This window comes from Staurois parvus, unplaced genomic scaffold (genome assembly GCF_062004578.1).
Source record: "Staurois parvus isolate SC_StPar_1 unplaced genomic scaffold, SC_StPar_1.0 ptg000618l, whole genome shotgun sequence".
Taxonomy (NCBI): domain Eukaryota; kingdom Metazoa; phylum Chordata; class Amphibia; order Anura; family Ranidae; genus Staurois; species Staurois parvus.
The window spans coordinates 1617159-1634440 of record NW_028318414.1 but is presented as its reverse complement, the minus strand read 5'-3'; the positions used below and the strand labels follow the sequence as shown (position 1 = coordinate 1634440).

General features: G+C 39.2%; 1 protein-coding gene across 1 annotated transcript in view; it reads right to left on the bottom strand.

The window, feature by feature from the left end:
* Positions 1 to 17282, bottom strand: part of RASGRF2 (Ras protein specific guanine nucleotide releasing factor 2) — a 454295-nt gene that overhangs the window by 184737 nt on the left and 252276 nt on the right. Inside the window, exon 8 of the mRNA XM_089693224.1 lies at positions 12482 to 12591. Within this exon, the coding sequence (XP_089549350.1) occupies positions 12482 to 12591 (110 nt within the window). The remainder of the gene's footprint in view (positions 1 to 12481; positions 12592 to 17282) is intronic.

The following is a 17282-nucleotide window of genomic DNA, read 5'->3' as shown; positions in this document are numbered from 1 at the left end:
AGCAAATAAAGTTAATCCTTTTAAAAACGATAAAGCACCATGTTGAGATCTTTTTTGTATGTGGAGAACCGTATGGAGATGAAAATATAGAGGAATAGCACACTCTGGAGAGGAGATTCATTCCATAGCATATGTCGTATACCATGGATATCTTAAAACAGGAGTTCCAAACAAGCAGGTTCCAAAGGAGGTGAACCGCAAGCTTATATAGCCTAATTGCAGGCTTCATATGAGGTGAGCGCACATCTTCACTTAAGGGAGGATTCACAAGCAGTCACCGATTTCATAATCATTGAAGATTTTTCAGCACAAAGTCACTTTTTTGGGACATTAATTTTATTTTTACTTTTATTTTTTATATTTTATTTATTTATTTTTCATTTTATATTTGTCTGTTCACCATTTTTATTTTTATTTTTCTATGCACATGGTTTATCTGAGTGTATTCAGAGTATAAGAATATTAGAATTTATGTTTATTCATACACATCATTCTTAATTATTGAAAATAAGCTTTTTGATTAAGTGATTTAAATAATAATATATTGATTGAAGGTTTGGGAGCGCAACACTATATATACTTTTATTTTGCTTTTAATTCTCGTTGGTTTGTGAGTATATTTCTACTTCATTTAATAAATACGTGCATCTCCACGGTAATGCACGATGAGAGTGCGCCCTTGTCTATTTTTGTTCACCAAAGATCCACTCTTGTTGAACAAATGATACATCAAAGATTCCAAAGCCCTCATCTCAGAAGAAATGAAGCAGAATATTACACAATCTCTTAAAAAGGTGAACATCTCATAACGACAACCTATATCTTTCCTATATTTTTAAATAATGCTACACCTAAGGATTTTATAATCTCTGTAATGTTCTGAAGTTTAGCACCCTGAACAGTTTTGGCAAGAGCAGTATGTAAACGCCGACAGTGAACATCTCTTATGTTCCCTTTTGGTCTGTAAAATATACCATTGAAAGCATTTTGTTATGTTATATCCATTTTATAAGTGCAAAATAATACCTGTTCATCCTGTCAAAAATCAAGTGAGCCCTGCCCAATTAGTCTCTGTGAAGTACAGAACACCGTTCTCCTCTATGTTAAAGTGATAAAGAGAATGAAAGGTGCTCTGCAGCCCTAACACACTTCCTGAGCTATGATGGATGCTTGGTGGCAATAAGTATACCTCATGGTTATTAAGAAACTTTTTAAGACATCACATAAGGACAAAGAAAGAAAAAAATAGGCTGCACACCTAAAAGGCTAACCTCAAAACGTGTTTATTAATAAATTTCATACACAGTAAAAAACATTGCATCAGAGATCTGGCATACATACCCAGTCGTGAGGACCCTGATATGGGATGGCCTCCCGTATCAGACACTTGCTGATGGTAAAAAAGGGTCCCCTGGGTACATACCACATATGTACCACCCCCAATCCTCCCAAACAGCCCCAACCACCTGAACCTTACAACTCCTCCAACCCAAAACAACAAACAAAAAAAGACAGCACCCCAATAAGTACCTCTCGAGGTAGCCCCAAAGATCCTCCCACAATGCCCCCCAGAATGAAACCCAGAATGGGTGGGTGGATTTCATTCTGGGGGGGCATTGTGGGAGGAGCTTTGGGGCTACCTCGAGAGGTACTTCTCGGGGTGCTGTTTTTTGGGGGGTATGTGGTACATATGTGGTATGTACCCAGGGGACACTTTTTTACCATCGGCAAGTGTCTTCCAATACCGGAGGTCCTCATGACTGGGCATGTACGCTGGATCTGTAATGTTTTTTACTGTGTATGCAAGTTATTAATAAACACGTTTTGAGGTTAGCCTTTTAGGTGTGCAGCCTAGTTTCTTTTTTCTTTGTTTTTAAAGCATTTTTTTTATTTTAGGTAGCATCCTTCCAGATAACTCTGGTGGCACCTCTATCATACCCTTTTGTGGATCATTGTGGACTCCCTGGCTTTCCTACGTTTTCTCTTGCCCTTTTTCATAACATCACATCAGAAGCCTTATTTTGTTCTGGTCCTTAGGCGTTGCATATACATGCTGGGACACTAACATTAGGTCTGATCAGTGACCCCTTGAGAAATACATGAGGTTATTGTGGTCAAGTTACAGAGTGTGAGTGAGTTAGAAATGTGCCATTATACTCTGCAATACTGAATCCTCTTCTAGACCAATCTGTATAATGTATTGCAGACCAGTGGACTTCACTTTGAGTATTTATCATCTCTTGTTCCTGGATGGGACTGTATACTCACTTCAAGTTAATCCACTGCTGCTTTGCACCTGGAACATTAATATGGATGTTCATTGCACATGATGTCCTATTGGAGAGGACATTTATGGTTTATGTTCATGCAAAGTAATATATATTTCTCCTCTATATTGAGTATATATAGTGTGCAATCGGACCGCTCCTATGTCCTTGAATGGATCTACAAAATGGAACTGTACATACACTTTCTTCACCTTTAAGTGCTTATATCCAATGTTAGATTACCCTAGGCTCGCCTTGTATACATCTTCTAATATCTATAAATATATAATAGAGTGATTTGAAATATACCTAGATTTAGACTGAGCAATATTGGGATCTGTTTCATATGTTTCGTTTTAAATTGTGATGTGTTTTTTGTAGAATAATGTGGATTGGTATGACGCACTGGTCTAAATTCATGTGACTATGTAACAGGGTCCAGTTCTATGCTGGGATTTAGTTGAGCCCATAACTAATTTTTTATTTTTTTTTGCTTTTTCATGTACTGTTTGCTAGGGACTCCCAAGTTACTTTGTGAATGTTAGAGTCCATTATTCATTGGGTCTATTTAGCTTTGAGGACCTAGAGGGAATTTTGTAAATTTTTTACTGTAAATTGGCAGTCCCGGACTAGTGTCTTCTGTATTAATAAAAATTACCATGTAGCAACATTATTGCTGAAACATTGGGGTGAATTTACCAAAGGCAAATAGACAGCGCTTTGCAGAGCTTAGAAAATATGGTAAAGCTCTGCTAATTTTCATCATCTAATCATGTGCAAGCAAAAATGCTGTTTTTTTCCTTGTAGCTGATTGGGTGTTCTGTACAAAGTGAAGCTTTACCACAGTTACAAAGCTCTGGGGAAAATGAGTGCAACTGCACTTGCACAGTGCAGTCTAGTTGCCTTTAGTAAATCCGCTCCATTGCATTAACTTTGTTTTTTTTTTCATAGAAAATCAATGGTGTCAGGAAAACATCCTTTAATATTTAAAGTTCTTTTCTATTCATTTTGTTTCTTAATTTTTTTTTTAATGACAAAATTGAAAAATAAAAAAGTCTTCTACTTCAATTGCAAATAACTTTGTTAAGCTCTGTAATAGAAATATAATTTTAGTGTTATTATAAACAGTTAAAATAGAATTAAATGTGCACTCTTCACCCTCTATAACACCGAGTGTTTTAAATCTAACACTGGACAATCTATTTAAAAAACACATTTTTTAAACTGGTTTTGTCTGTAGATCTTACAAAAAATATGATTATTTTTCAAGACAATTAAACGAGAAAGCCACTTGTGGAAATGAAAAAATGTATATGTACAATATACAGTTGTGTTCAAAATAATAGCAATGTGTTGAAAAAAGTGAATAAAGCTCAAAATCCTTCTAATAGCTTTTATTTCCATACACACAAATGCATTGGGAACACTACACATTCTGTTCCAAATCAAAACATCAAGAAAAATATATCAAATTTGTGTTGTTCCTCTAAAAAAATTGAAGAAAAATTGAAGAAAAATGCAGACTGTTCAAAAAAATAGCAGTGTTTGTATTCTTCTTTACAAACTCAAACATTCACTATATAAACTGAAAAATGTTTGAAGATTTTGCTTTCCTTTGAATCACTTAATTAATATTTAGTTGTATAAGCACTGTTTCTGAGACCTGCTGTACATCTGTGTTGCATGGAGTCAACCAACTTCTGGCACCTGTGAACAGTTTTACCTGCCCAGGATGATTGGACTACATTCCACAGTTCTTCTCTATTTCTTGATTTTGCCTCAAAAACAGCATTTTTGATGTCACCCCACAAGTTTTCTATTGGATTAAGATCCGGGGATTGGGCTGGCCACTCCATAACGTCAATCTTGTTGGTCGGGAACCAAGATGTTGCACGTTTACTGGTTTGTTTGGGGTCGTTGTCTTGTTGGAACACCCATTTCAAGGGCATTTCCTCTTCAGCATAAGGCAGCATGACCTCTTCAAGTATTCTGATGTATTCAAACTGATCCATGATCCCTGGTATGCGATAAATAGGCCCAATACCGTAGTATGAGAAACATCCCCATATCATGATGCTTGCGCAACCATGCTTCACTGTCTTCACAGTGTACTGTGGCTTGAATTCAGTGTTTGGGGGTCGTCTGACAAACTGTCTCCGGCCACTAGACCCAAAAAGAACAATCTTACTTTCATCAGTCCACAAAATGTTGCGCCATTTCTCTTTAGGCCAATCAATGTGCTCTTTGGCAAATTGTAACCTCTTCAGCACGTCTTTTTTTCAACAGTGGACTTTGCGGGGGCTTCTTGCAGATAGCTTGGCTTCACATAGGCGTCTTCTAATTGTAACAGTACTCACAGCTAACTTTAGACCTTCTTTGATGTTCCTGGAGCTGATTGTTGGCTGAGTCCTTGCCATTTTGGCTATTCTTCTATCCAATTGAATCGTAGTTTTTCGCTTTCTTCCAAGTCTTTCAGGTTTTGGTTGCCATTTTAAAGCATTTGCGATCATTTTAGCTGAGCAGCCTATCATTTTCTGCACTTCTTTATATGTTTTTTAATCAAGGTACGCTGTTCTTCTGAACAATGTCTGGAATGACCCATTTTCCTCAGAATTTCAGAGAGAAATGCACTGTAACCAGCATGTACAACATTTGCTGCCTTCCTTCCTTAAATAAGGGCAATAATTGCCACCTGTTTTTCAAAGAATGAATTCCCTCACTAATAGAACTCCACACTGCTATTATTTGGAACATGCCCCTTTCAATTAGTGATTCAATTACACAGAATCAGCAGCATGCATGTCATGACTGTTGGGTCTGTTGGATTTCTATTACTCTACTACACCTTCTAGTAAATTATTTGCCATGTAGAAATATCATTTCTACCAAAAACAGTGATTGATCAGGTTAGTGATGTCTGACTGCTATTATTTTGAACACAACTTTATATTATCTTAACTAATGACTAAGTTATGGCCAAATGAAAAGGCCCAATTTGTCATCAATTGCTTGTGTAGCTCCCCTCTAGTTAGCAAGGGGGAGCTAGCTAGGTTTTTGGTTAAAGGCTGGATAGCATCCTGGGATGTGTCAGCCTGGGATCAGTCAGCCAAGTAACTTTAGGTCAGGGCTGAGGGCTCTGCAAGTCAGTTCCCTGATTCCTCCCCCTGCTCTAGAAGCTTGAGAAGTTTCTAGAAGGCAGTGAGTGGGGGTGAGGAGGGGCTGATCTGCATACTCAAGGAACTCTGATCAATCCTTAAGCAGGAGGCTTGGCATGGAGTCAAGGCAGGCCTTAATTATAGGAAAGCCTTAGCCTTATCAGGAAGTGGTCAGTGCATGGTGGCAGATGATGTTAGAAGGCTGGAGTGTTGAGCCTGGGAGGGGGCCCAGGGAGGGGCCTACCTGCAGGCAGGAGCTGGGAAGGAGGATCTATCAGCCTCAACCATCCCCTGAAAGAGGACAGGCTGGGAAGCAGGGAGGTGAGAGGGCATTCTGGTGGGAAACCTGACTAGCTCCTCACCCGGGACTGTTCATTTCTAAGTGGTAGCTTCTGGATCCCCTTGCCTAGGGATTCTCTTAGGCAGCTGGGTGAAGAGGAAAATTCATCTGGGGTCTGAGGTAATACACCAGAAGGGCTAAAGAGTTCTTCAAGGAGAGACTTTGCTATTTATGGACTTGTACATAGTTGCTAAAGAGTTTGTCCTCAGTTACAGTTCCCTTGGGTATCCCATACACCCCTCAACCCCATCCAAGTTTAATACCCCTTAATAAAACATAAAACCAAGCTCAAGGACTGGTTACTGTCTCCTGTGTGAAAGGTCTGAAGAAAATGCATCTTGCCTGGCTGTGCAGGACTATAGGGGTAGCCAAAACTCATCAACTCCTAAGGAGGTAGTGCTACACTTGTTTAAAATTGGATCTCTGGGTACAAAACAAACTGATTTTTTACTGAGTAGAGAACAAATAGGAATAGTTGGTAAAGGAGAGGAAAAGATGCAGTATGGGACTGGTATTGGATGACATGGTGGGAGTTTTGAGTAATGTGTACACTCGTTTTATGAAACAATCTGTGATCACTGTACATATAACACACAAAATCTGTAACCACTTTACTAGGTATTCCTATTCAGTACCCTAGCAGACCCCCTTTTGATTTCAGAAAACCCTGATTCAATAATCCAATACTGTCCATTCTCTGGTGATCCAGTGCCCACTGAAGCCTTAAACTGACTGTAGATGATTCGATTTTCTTTCGTTCAGCCCAAGGGCTGATCGAGAGAATATCAATTAAGTCCCCCATCCATGCTAACAGAGGTTACCTAAATGCAGTGGTGTTGCGAAACAGTGACTGCATCTGCTAGGATGCAATCCCTGTTTGGCTGATAATTTTCCACCTGAGTCAATTTTTTAAAAACAATTTTGGGAGACAGGTACTGTTTGTAACTATGTATCATACCTAGAATTCAGCTTTAAAGTGCTACTAAACCCAGGGCCCAGCATACACTATATCTGGTTTCCCACAGTACACAGAAGAGAGTCTTGTGACTTCTATCAATGTCCAGCAGAGCACTGGTTAAAGCTTGTAAGATGAGTTTTCAATCTCCCTTGACTGTCCTATTAGGCTGCATAACCCCTGATCCTCGCTTTGGAGAGTGCTGATTGACCCTGTGCTGATTATATGCACTCTCCCAAGCAAAAAAAAAAAATGTCTAGCAATACACACCAAACTGAGCATGTGCAACTTGCCCCCAAGGCTCTGTTCTATCTGCAGATGAATTGGGGACAGTAGAAGAAGGGGAGGATCAGAGAAAACAGGGTCAAACGTCCTTTTCACACAATGCAGAGGATTAACCCCTTATGTTCCACAGTGAGTATTACAAGCATGTTTTACTGCATATACAGACTGTTTTTACTGTTGTGGGTTCAGTGGCACTTTAAGTGTGTCTAAACCCAATACCCAAATGTAATATACTGTAGTTTTCCAGTTCTTAGTTGTGGTAATCACATTAGTTATCAATTTTCCGGCTTGTCTTTACTTTCATATGGAAACTCTGCTAGTAACATACATCCTGTCCTATGGTGACAACACTCTCTTACTGCACCTTACCTATAAAGGAGAAGCACTGTCACCTTGGGACAGGAACACCTCTCCCTCCCCTCATCACCTTAACATAAGGGAGGTGTTCTATAGTCTACAGAGCTGAACTGGGCAGAGCTAAAAACACTGTTTCAAATAAGACTGCTGAGTGCACAGAACGGCACTAAATTTCTGAAAGGATCAGCACTCCTTTGTTTGCACTTATCAAACAGATATAACAAAACACACTCCAAATGGGTACAAATAAGAGAAATTCATTGCTTGGGTTTATTAAAACTTTATTTTTGAATCAATTAATACATTTAGTCATTACTGGGTGCCATTATTTAACTTGGATACAGGGCATGCTGAAACATCTGGTTATTCTATGACTAGAAGACAACAGACTGTAAAAACCTGCCCAGCAATATAGCAAATAGTCTTGTAGTGTCCATTGTATTGCAAGTATTAGAGATTTAAATGTTTGCAAATCATTGTGCAGATGCCAGTAACTAAAAATATGATAATATTGAAATGTGAAACTAAAATGCAAAAGAGCCAAAGATTTTCAAACAACCAGTATAATGCATAGAACTGAGGTCATCCACAGTGTACAATACAGAGAAATATCACAGAAAAGCTGACTTTAAGAAATGAACACACTAATCATATTTTGCTCAAAGTAGAAAAAGTGCCTGTCAGGTTTAAGGCACTGGGGTATGCTAATGACCCAGCAATCTATGGAGTCACTGGCTATGCATGGAGCAGGAGAAATAATATAAGCCATAACCATCCTCTGCAACTACTATAAACAATTCCTAATTTTCCGAGAGGTTCACAAAATGGGTCATGTCAAAAGAAAGCAGCAAGACAAGTTAGGACTCCAGTTTAACGTCCCTGGTGGTCTGATTATGTCAATATTTTTGCATGTCAAAGCGGTACATTGTTTTGCATGGAAATTAGTTTTTTTATTTTGTAGGCCTGTAATTCTTAGGAATAACTCACTTAAATCTTTCCAAACAAGAGTATAGTAAACATCCCAGTTATAATAAAGTTTGAAACACAAAATCATAAATTAATATAATAAATAATTATAAAAAATAATATTATAATAATAATACATTTAATTCAATAATGTAATCAAACAAAAAACACTGAAATTTGTCCAAACAAGAGTGCAATATTACTAGACACTGCAAATTGGTTTAGTAAACATCCCGGGCATGAAAAATTTTGAAAACACGGGACTGCACAAAGTCCGACGTCACAATCAGGCACTGCCTGATGCGTACCACAGTAAATAGAGCACCAAGTTTGCCTATCACTGAGCTCAGTCACAGAATCGTCGCTGTCGTCACTTTCAGTGTCTGATGACGAATTTCACCACAAATCATTATCGCTCAATTCTGCAAGTGATTACAATTCACTATCGCTGTTTTCTAGCTGGTCTAAAACCGCTTTTGACCTAAAGGGACGCTTTTTGAATGCCATGGACGTTCTCAAGTTTCCAGGCAGAAAGAACGGTAAACGTGCAGGCAGGGCACAGGACAAAGCACTAGGGACAATGCAAGGCAAAGCACGGGCCCTTCTCTGTAAATGCAATTGCCTGGCTAGTGACGCGTTTCGTCACTAGTCACCTGCACCTCCAGAACGTGAGTGCATTTCCTATGTTTTATAGCTTAATAAAAGCTTAAAAGGATAAAGCACTATGTTGAGTTCTTTTTAAAGAGTAACACGGATGACACAAAGATGTTTATAAGGAGGAAGCTTACTTTGGAGACCCAATTTAACAAGCTGATCTTCTGAGTCCAACTGGGACCAAAAGTGCAGTAAGACCATAACATTATATAATGTGAGGTCACACTGTGTGAGGTGAGCGGATATATGGTGGAGGATGTTTTCTCACTGGAATTTGTGACAACTGCACATATTTTCGTTATCCACAGGAGGTTTTACAGAAAAACACCATTTTGATTGGACTTGAGTTTATAATGACTTTTTTGGGTTGATTCAATACTATTATTCTTTGTTTTGGTTTAGGTGATTTTTGATTTTTTTTAATTTAATTTCTTATTTTTCACATTTTTGATTCAAAGGTATTGAGTGTTTTTTTTTATGTAGCGCAGCATATTTTTCTTCACTTTTATTCTTATTATTTGCCCCACTGAGACATGGGTTGTGTACACTAGCAGCTACAGTATTTATATATATATATGTGTATTTTTTGCTTTTTATGCACCATAGTAAGCGCTTGAGTTATTTAATTTATGTTTGAAAGTTTAGCAATTGCCATTTGATAAAAGTTACACACTTCAACTCAGGAAAAAAAAATCCAAACACTGATGGGCCATTCAACCAAAAGTAGAAGTATTATGTATCAGATGTATTTTAAGGAAACATTATTGCGAAATGCAAGTTTTCTAAATGCTTTTAGGGCACACTGCCAGGATGATTATCACATCCTACTATGATCTCCACATTGGTAATTTATCAATATGATTAATTTAAAGTATAACTAAAGGCCAAATGTTTTTTAGTTTTGGATAGAGTGGAGAGGGATTAGAACGCTTGTCAGTTTTTATTGCTGTCTGTGTCCCCGTTACAGAGATTCATCCTATTTGTCCTGTTTACCATTATCATTGAAAGTGAAACTAAAAGAAAATCCCCCCAAAAAAATGTGGGCTGAAGGGTGGAGCTGCCGATGCCCCATGCAGTTATCTCTGCTTAGCACAGCAGAGAGCTCTGTGATTTGAGGACAGCCAGTCACATGACTATGCTCTGCTCCCAGCTTTTTTATTCTTTACAACCCTATTCATTTTTATTATTCAGGGTCCCGAAGCCAGCAGAAAACAATGCATATTTGTACAGCACCTTTACAAAAAAAGAAAAGGCTTGCGTACTGCCATGCTACTGCTTTTTTAATATTCTCCTTTAGTCCTTAGCAACACTGCAAATTTAATTAAATTATTTGTGGGGTCTCGCAATAACTGTCTGCTACACAGTACAATACACTTGCAGGTTTTTCCTGACATATGCAGTAAGGGTTGTAGCTGCCCAGTTCATATCACACAGCATCCCATAAAGTTCAATATTGATTTTGCTTGAAAAATGAATTAATCTGTTTAGAACTGCATTAGATGATTACAGACTAGTTCATCCAGTTTAAAAGCATCCTCATTAGGAAGTAATCCACATTTTGTAGAGCTTTTTATTAAAAGAAAAAAAAGAGCTGAAATGCTCAAAACTCAAGACATGGCTTCTAGTAGCAGCATGGTGAGTCCTGGGTTCAAGTACCACTAGGGAATGGAGTCTGTGGGGTAGATTTACTGGAGCACTCAGAATCGGGTGCAGTTGTGCATGGTAGTCAATCAGTTTCTAACTTCCGCTTGTTCAGTTAAATGTTAGCAATAAAACCCAGAAGCTGATTGGTTTCTATGCAGAGCTGCACCAGATTCGGCACGCTCCAGCCTTAGTACATACCTCCTGTGTTTCCTTCTTGTGTTTGCAAAGGTTTCTTGTAAGTGTTCACCAATAAACTGTAACAACGTTGGGATGTTAATTGCAGTCTACTAAACTGGATCTAGAATGTGCTCGAAGGACACATAGGGGTTTATTTACTAAAGCTGGAGAGTCCAAAATCAGACTCCCTTCTGCATAGAAACCAATCAGCTTCTAACCTCAGCTTGTTCAATGAAGCTTTGGCAATGAAACCTGGAAGCTGATTGGTTTCTATGCAGAAGGGAGTCTGATTTTGGACTCTCCAGCTTTAGTAAATAAACCCCATAGGGTATTGAAAGGTGACATACAGGGGATGATTTATTAAAGCTGGAGAGTGCAAAATCTGCTGCAGCTCTGCAAAGTAACCAATCAGCTTTCAGGTGTTATTCTCAAAGCTTAATTGAAAAAGCTGAAGTCAGAAGCTGATTGGTTACCATGCACAGCTGCACCAGATTTTGCGATCTCCAGTTTTAGTAAAGCAACTCCACAAACTATATTAAAAGCAGCAGTCTCTTTATAAACAAGAAGACAAGAGACATTTGCAACATACTCCAATATCCCGTCTCTCTTCACTGTCCATCAGGTGACCCTTTGGTCACATAATCTCAGTGAAGATGGCTGCGCAACTGATATTTGGCCACACTGGACAATCAGTAGTTCTACTTCAAGTTAGGGGTTTGTTTTTAAATACAAATATTAAGTATACTACAGGTCCACTTTTAAGGATTCAACCACCCAGTATTGATATTTCAGTTATTTTCAGTTATTTATAGGTTCTGGTGATCTGGGTCGCCCTTGGGCTTCTTATATCTCTATATTTCTGCTGTTGTTCCAACACTTCCTATTGGTCCCTCTCCAATAAAATAAAATAATACAACAGGGTGAGAGGAATCATCTCAAATGTTATGGCAAGTATTTAGTCCTGTAAAATCAGTCTCAGAGTGGTTCTAAAGCCTCAAGGTTTTTTACTTGAATCCATTGTATTATGCATTCAGGTAAAAAAAACTTCTGTGTCACATACTCCCCCCTCACCCCTCCTTTTACGTACCTGAGCCCCATTATGATCCAGAGCTGAGCACAAGAGCTGTGGATCTCCTGACTTTGTACCTCTTCCCTGGGCAGATAGCAATGGGAGCCATTGGCTCCCACTCCTGTCAATCAGCTCCAGTGATGAGGGAGCAGGGAGGTGGGGCCAAGTCTTGCTGTCTGTGTTAATGGACACAGCAGCAGGACTCGGGAGTGAGCCCACACAAGTGCCCCCATTGGAATCGGCTTCCTATTGGAGGCACTGAACAGAGAGGAGATGCCAGGAGTGACGGCAGGAGATTAGAGAAGAGGAGGATTGGGGCCACTTTGTGCAATTATATAGCACAGATCAGGTAAGTATAGACATGTCTGTTTGGTTTTTTTTTAATTCCTTTACAACCAGTTTAAGCAAAGGCATCCCTGAGAGATACTCTTTATTCAATGGGGCATGATCTAACATGAATAGGTCTAGGTACTCTGTAAGATGCTCAGGAGTATGTTGGAACTCTGCATATAAATATAATACGCAATGGCTAATTTGCCATTTGCACTGGAACCACATGTTTTGTAGTCAAGAGATAAAATAAGATCATTCCCTAATGTACAAATGGCTTACCTTGACAGCTCCTCCAATTTGGACTGAGCAAATTCTAAACTCTTTCTTTCCACATGCTCATGAGGTGTGTGCGCCAGAAGCTCATGAAGAGTAATAATGTACCGAGGAATCTAAGAGAGAAAGAAATTGCAAAAATATGAGTTTATCAAAGTTGTGTAACTATCACACAGATTTCATTGTTCTCATTATCCAATTCTGTTCAACAGGCGCATGTGCATGTGAGATCAAAGTGTTGAGGGCGCATGGGATCGTGCCACACTCAGTGCTTTCCAGGCTTGTCTGATATGCTTGAATTGATGATGATGATGATGGAAGCACAGGGGAATGTAAAGCCAAGGAATGTCTTTACTTAGCAGCTGGTGAATAGCTTATATTTACTAATCACGTAAAGAGTGGAGGCATTTTGTACAATCCAGTGCTTAAAGCGTATCTATCATGTTTAGTGTTTTTATTAGTTTTTGCAAAGGTAAGCTGAATCTTTGTTTTTACTTTTTTGGACACAGTGGGGAGTAGTTAGAACCCCCATCAAGTTTTAATTGATGCCTGTGTTGGGAAGATGTTCTTGTTATTTGTCCTGGTGACAACTCTTACCAGGACTCAAGGTGAGATAAAATCCAAGTTTTAATTTGTCATTAGAACAGGAATAAAGTGGAAATCATCCAACTGGGACGCTTGTTCAGGTTATTTCTGCTGTTCTACAGGACAGGAAGAAAAGGGAAGTCTCCCCTTTAGGACACAGATGGCAAAAATAATTGACAACGGTTTTAGCCCTTTCCTATTCTATTTCAATGAAAAAAAAAACTTAATTTTTGGCTTTATATGTAGTCTAGTAAATAACTATATATATATCCAAAACATTTTGTTTTGGACAGAGTAGGAAGCATCAGAATCCTTGCTGTTTTCATTGCTGTCTGTTTCCCTGCTGGGTTAAAGTAAATGGCCTGGATCTGAGTGAAGCTAAGAGGAGAGTCAACATGACTGGGGCATGCAGGAAAGGCAGAGTATTAGTGGGGTGATTTTTCAGTAATGTATTGGGCTTATAGGATTGAAAGGGTTGAGGCATAGGGAGTGTCTTATAGTGTGTAGAAGGGAGGGAGCTCTTGTCAGAGCTCGTACCAACAGTAGACAAGTTTCTCCCACCCTCCCTCGGTTTTGTTTCCGGTTGGGGATCTTCTTGCCTTTTTTTACAGTGCAGGCATGTTCTGGTGGGTTCTAGGTTCTTTGGTTGTGGTTGGCTATTTTGTTTTCTCGTATTTGTAGTTTTCTTGTAATAGCAGCTGGCGGGGGATCTATTGGGTCTTTGAAGGTAGTACTGGTTCAACATTGTGGAGAGTTATGGGTTGGGCCAATCTTAGGTATGGGTGTCCCCTCCTAATAATACTTCAGTAACATCGGGGATTTAAGTAGGTTGTATCTGGTAGTACTGTAAGTGGTTAAATTGTCCCCGTGGCGGTTTAATTTCGGCCGGGGGCCTTTTTATTGGGTGGCAGATACAACCGGTTTGCAGAGATTATATCGGCTTTCAAAGACCTTAGCCCTGGCAGGATTACATTTGAAATTGGTTATGCATTGACTGTATTCAATACACTAAGTTTGTTTTCATTTAATATTGTATTTACAATTTTGTAATAAAAGGCTGCTAAGGCCATTCGACTTCAAAATAAATGTTGTTGCCTGGTCATTTCAGGGGAAAAAGGGAGGGTCTGATTTGTGGGTGTTTATAGATAACAGGAGCCTTGGCACTCTGCAGGTCCCTCAGTCATGCATCATCCTTATTGTCCCTATGGCCAATGTCTAGGGACTGAAATCCAAAATCATACAGTTGTTATCAAAACAGGAATAGTGGGGGAAAAAAATCAATGAGGACACCTGTTTTAGTGGCAACTATTTGAGAGGGGGTTTCCCCTCACTTTCTGTGATGTCTCCATGAGAAGTGGGGCACAGGTAGAAAATATATATGAATAAATAAATCAATAACTACATACATAAACATATACAAACATAAATGCATTACTGAATTACAGGAAGCTCAATGGACTACGAGAGCACTCACCAGTGCGCTGGCAGCTCATTGAGAACTACAAGCCATTAGCCACAAAGGTTGACAGAACTTGTAGGCATTCATTTATGGTGCGGCTGTATAGGTGGGGCCCTGCACGGCTGTGTTCTTTTTAAAATCTGACAGTGGGTGCTTGGAAAAGATCCCCAGCCTCCTGTCATGGGAGGGATTCAGGGAGAGAGCTGCAGTAGCGGGAACATGTTACATGTTCTACCCTAAAAATGGATGAAACAAATAAAATGTTCCCAAAGCTGAACCTTTCCTTTAAAATGGCATGTGTATGTTCTAGTAAAGTCAACAAACTGCAATTCTCTGATATAAGTCATCAACCTAATTAAAGCTGCATTAATTAGGTTCTTTTGTCTTTTGTAAAAAGTGAAGGCACTCTATGAGTTAAGTCCAAGGAGGTGTATAACATCTCCTGAACTCATCTCTATTATTTATATTTGACAGGTTTATAATACTCCCAAAAGACGGCTATTACTGTATTTCTGGGAGCCCAATGCTCACCCTCCAGTTCTCAGTATCTTCAACAGTAGGGTCGCTTAATATGCTATGCCCACCCTTTCCCTCCTCCTGCCCAATCACAAAAGCCTTTCTATTATGTGAACTCCTTCATAAAATACAAAGGCTTCTCTGAATGGGCAGCAGAGGGGAGGTGCAGCATAGCTGCTCTATGTGCCTCTCTCCTATCACATAGCCCTAAGTGTTTCACTGTATGCTCCAGCAAAGCATGTCATGCATCTCCTTGGACTTGACTCATAGTGTATCTTCACTTTTTACAAAGTGTCTGAATTCCTGGAATTCAGCTTTAATCATTCCTTTATTGCCTTACACTTTGGTGCATGGCTAGATCTGCACTTGGAAATCAGAGAAAAAAAAACAATATTTATATTTACTTGAGCACTGGGCTCAAGATTTAATTATGAATTAAAAGGAACATTTCCATTCATTTTAACTCTCTAAAATTAAAGTATCCATACACAAGATTTCCGATGCTGTAACCATAGCAACATAAGCCATTTGTTTGCCAACCAACCAATAATTACACATGGCCATGCCTCATTGCGTGAAAGACATGTATTTATCTGTTCAACAGACAATTAAAATAGGTTGTAAATGTTTGCTGCCAAGGACTCCCTGTGGTGAAATGGAACCGGAAATGGCATCTTCAGTCCATTCAATGTCCCTGAGCTACACACACAGAAAATATACAAGGACCTCACTGAAAGCCGATATAGTAGTCCTGATTTATGATACCTGGAGGTGGCTTCAATAATCATTGTTCTTGTGTAGATAGAGACATACAACTAAAACTCTGCTTGTTACCATAAGCAGCATTGCTGTTCTCTCTTTGCTTCAACTTTAATAAATGTGCTATTGCATGAATGAATTAATGAATTAAGTAATGTGCCATTCCAAGGGATATAGATGTTATTTCACTTACATTAAAGCAGAACTCCAGCCATATATAAAAAGAACCCAAGCAGATTAATTACCCACCAATATTTACAGTTATGTACTCATTAAAAATATTAAATGTATTTTTTAATGCAATAGTGTGAATATCTAAATTTGTCTTGATATCAGCTTATTGTGATCCTCTGTAAAGCTGCACCCTGGAAAGGGAGGGGCAGTAGTGGCAGCCAATCAAGTGTGCTCTAAAGCCATGCCCTGCCATGCTGACAGCAGGAAAGAGCAGCCTGTTGCTGCTGCTCCTTCATTATCCAATCATAAGCTGCGCCAGGGAGGTGATGGGTCACCAGTCTCGCTGTGTTATCTGGCTGGACTGTATAAGGTTCAGGACTGGAAGAACAGAAATTCATATCCTTTGGCAATTAAAACAGCTTGCATATATAGTATATATTTCAGGTATTTAGCAGTCTGCCTGCAGTTCAGCTTTAGGATCCTAAACACTATTTTGTAGTTGCTTGAAAACAGAAGTCTAAGAACTAACAAGCATTTACAAAATATTTGACAAGCAAAACATAATTGTGGCCGGCTTTACAAATATTCAAGCAACTCCCAGGTGCGTTAAAGGGTTAGGATACCTTTACCAAAAAACTGACTATGCAGATAAGAGGCGTCTGTAGATAAAAACAAACTGTGCAGCTTTTACTAAAGTTGAATAATGCCCCTGCTGTACGTGTTAGGCCATTTATGTACCTCATGAAGCCTGACCTGAAAACTCTCAGGACGTTACTTAAAGAGGCCCAGCAATTACTGTTCTCCTACACCATCACCATCACCATCACAGAAGCAAGCTCTCAATCATTGAGCTCAGAGCTACGGCATCGGGGGAAGAAATCTCATGTAAGGCGGTATGAATAAGAGATAGAGCTCACTCCTGCGATTGTGGCCAGTAACATCTTGGCCTCTCTTAGCAACGTCCTAGCAACATCCTGGAAGTTTTCAGGTCAGGTTTCATGAGGTCTAGTATGTTAATGGTCTACACCAGTATTTCTCAACCTTTTTTCAGTCAAGGCACCCTTTAAAATTATGGACAGTCTGGAAGCACCCCATTCTAAAATGGGGTTCCTCCAAACTTTCCATAATTTTAAAAGGGCACCGCATTCTAAAATGGGAAAAAATGTTTCACCCCAGCACTGATGGAGAAGAGCAGGGGAGGGTCAAATTAGGATGCTGTGCAGGCAGCTGATATCCTCATCAACTGATGTCATTGGTTGTCAGGACACCGACACTAGAAGGTCATAATGGTGCACAATGAAAACCTGTGGCTTT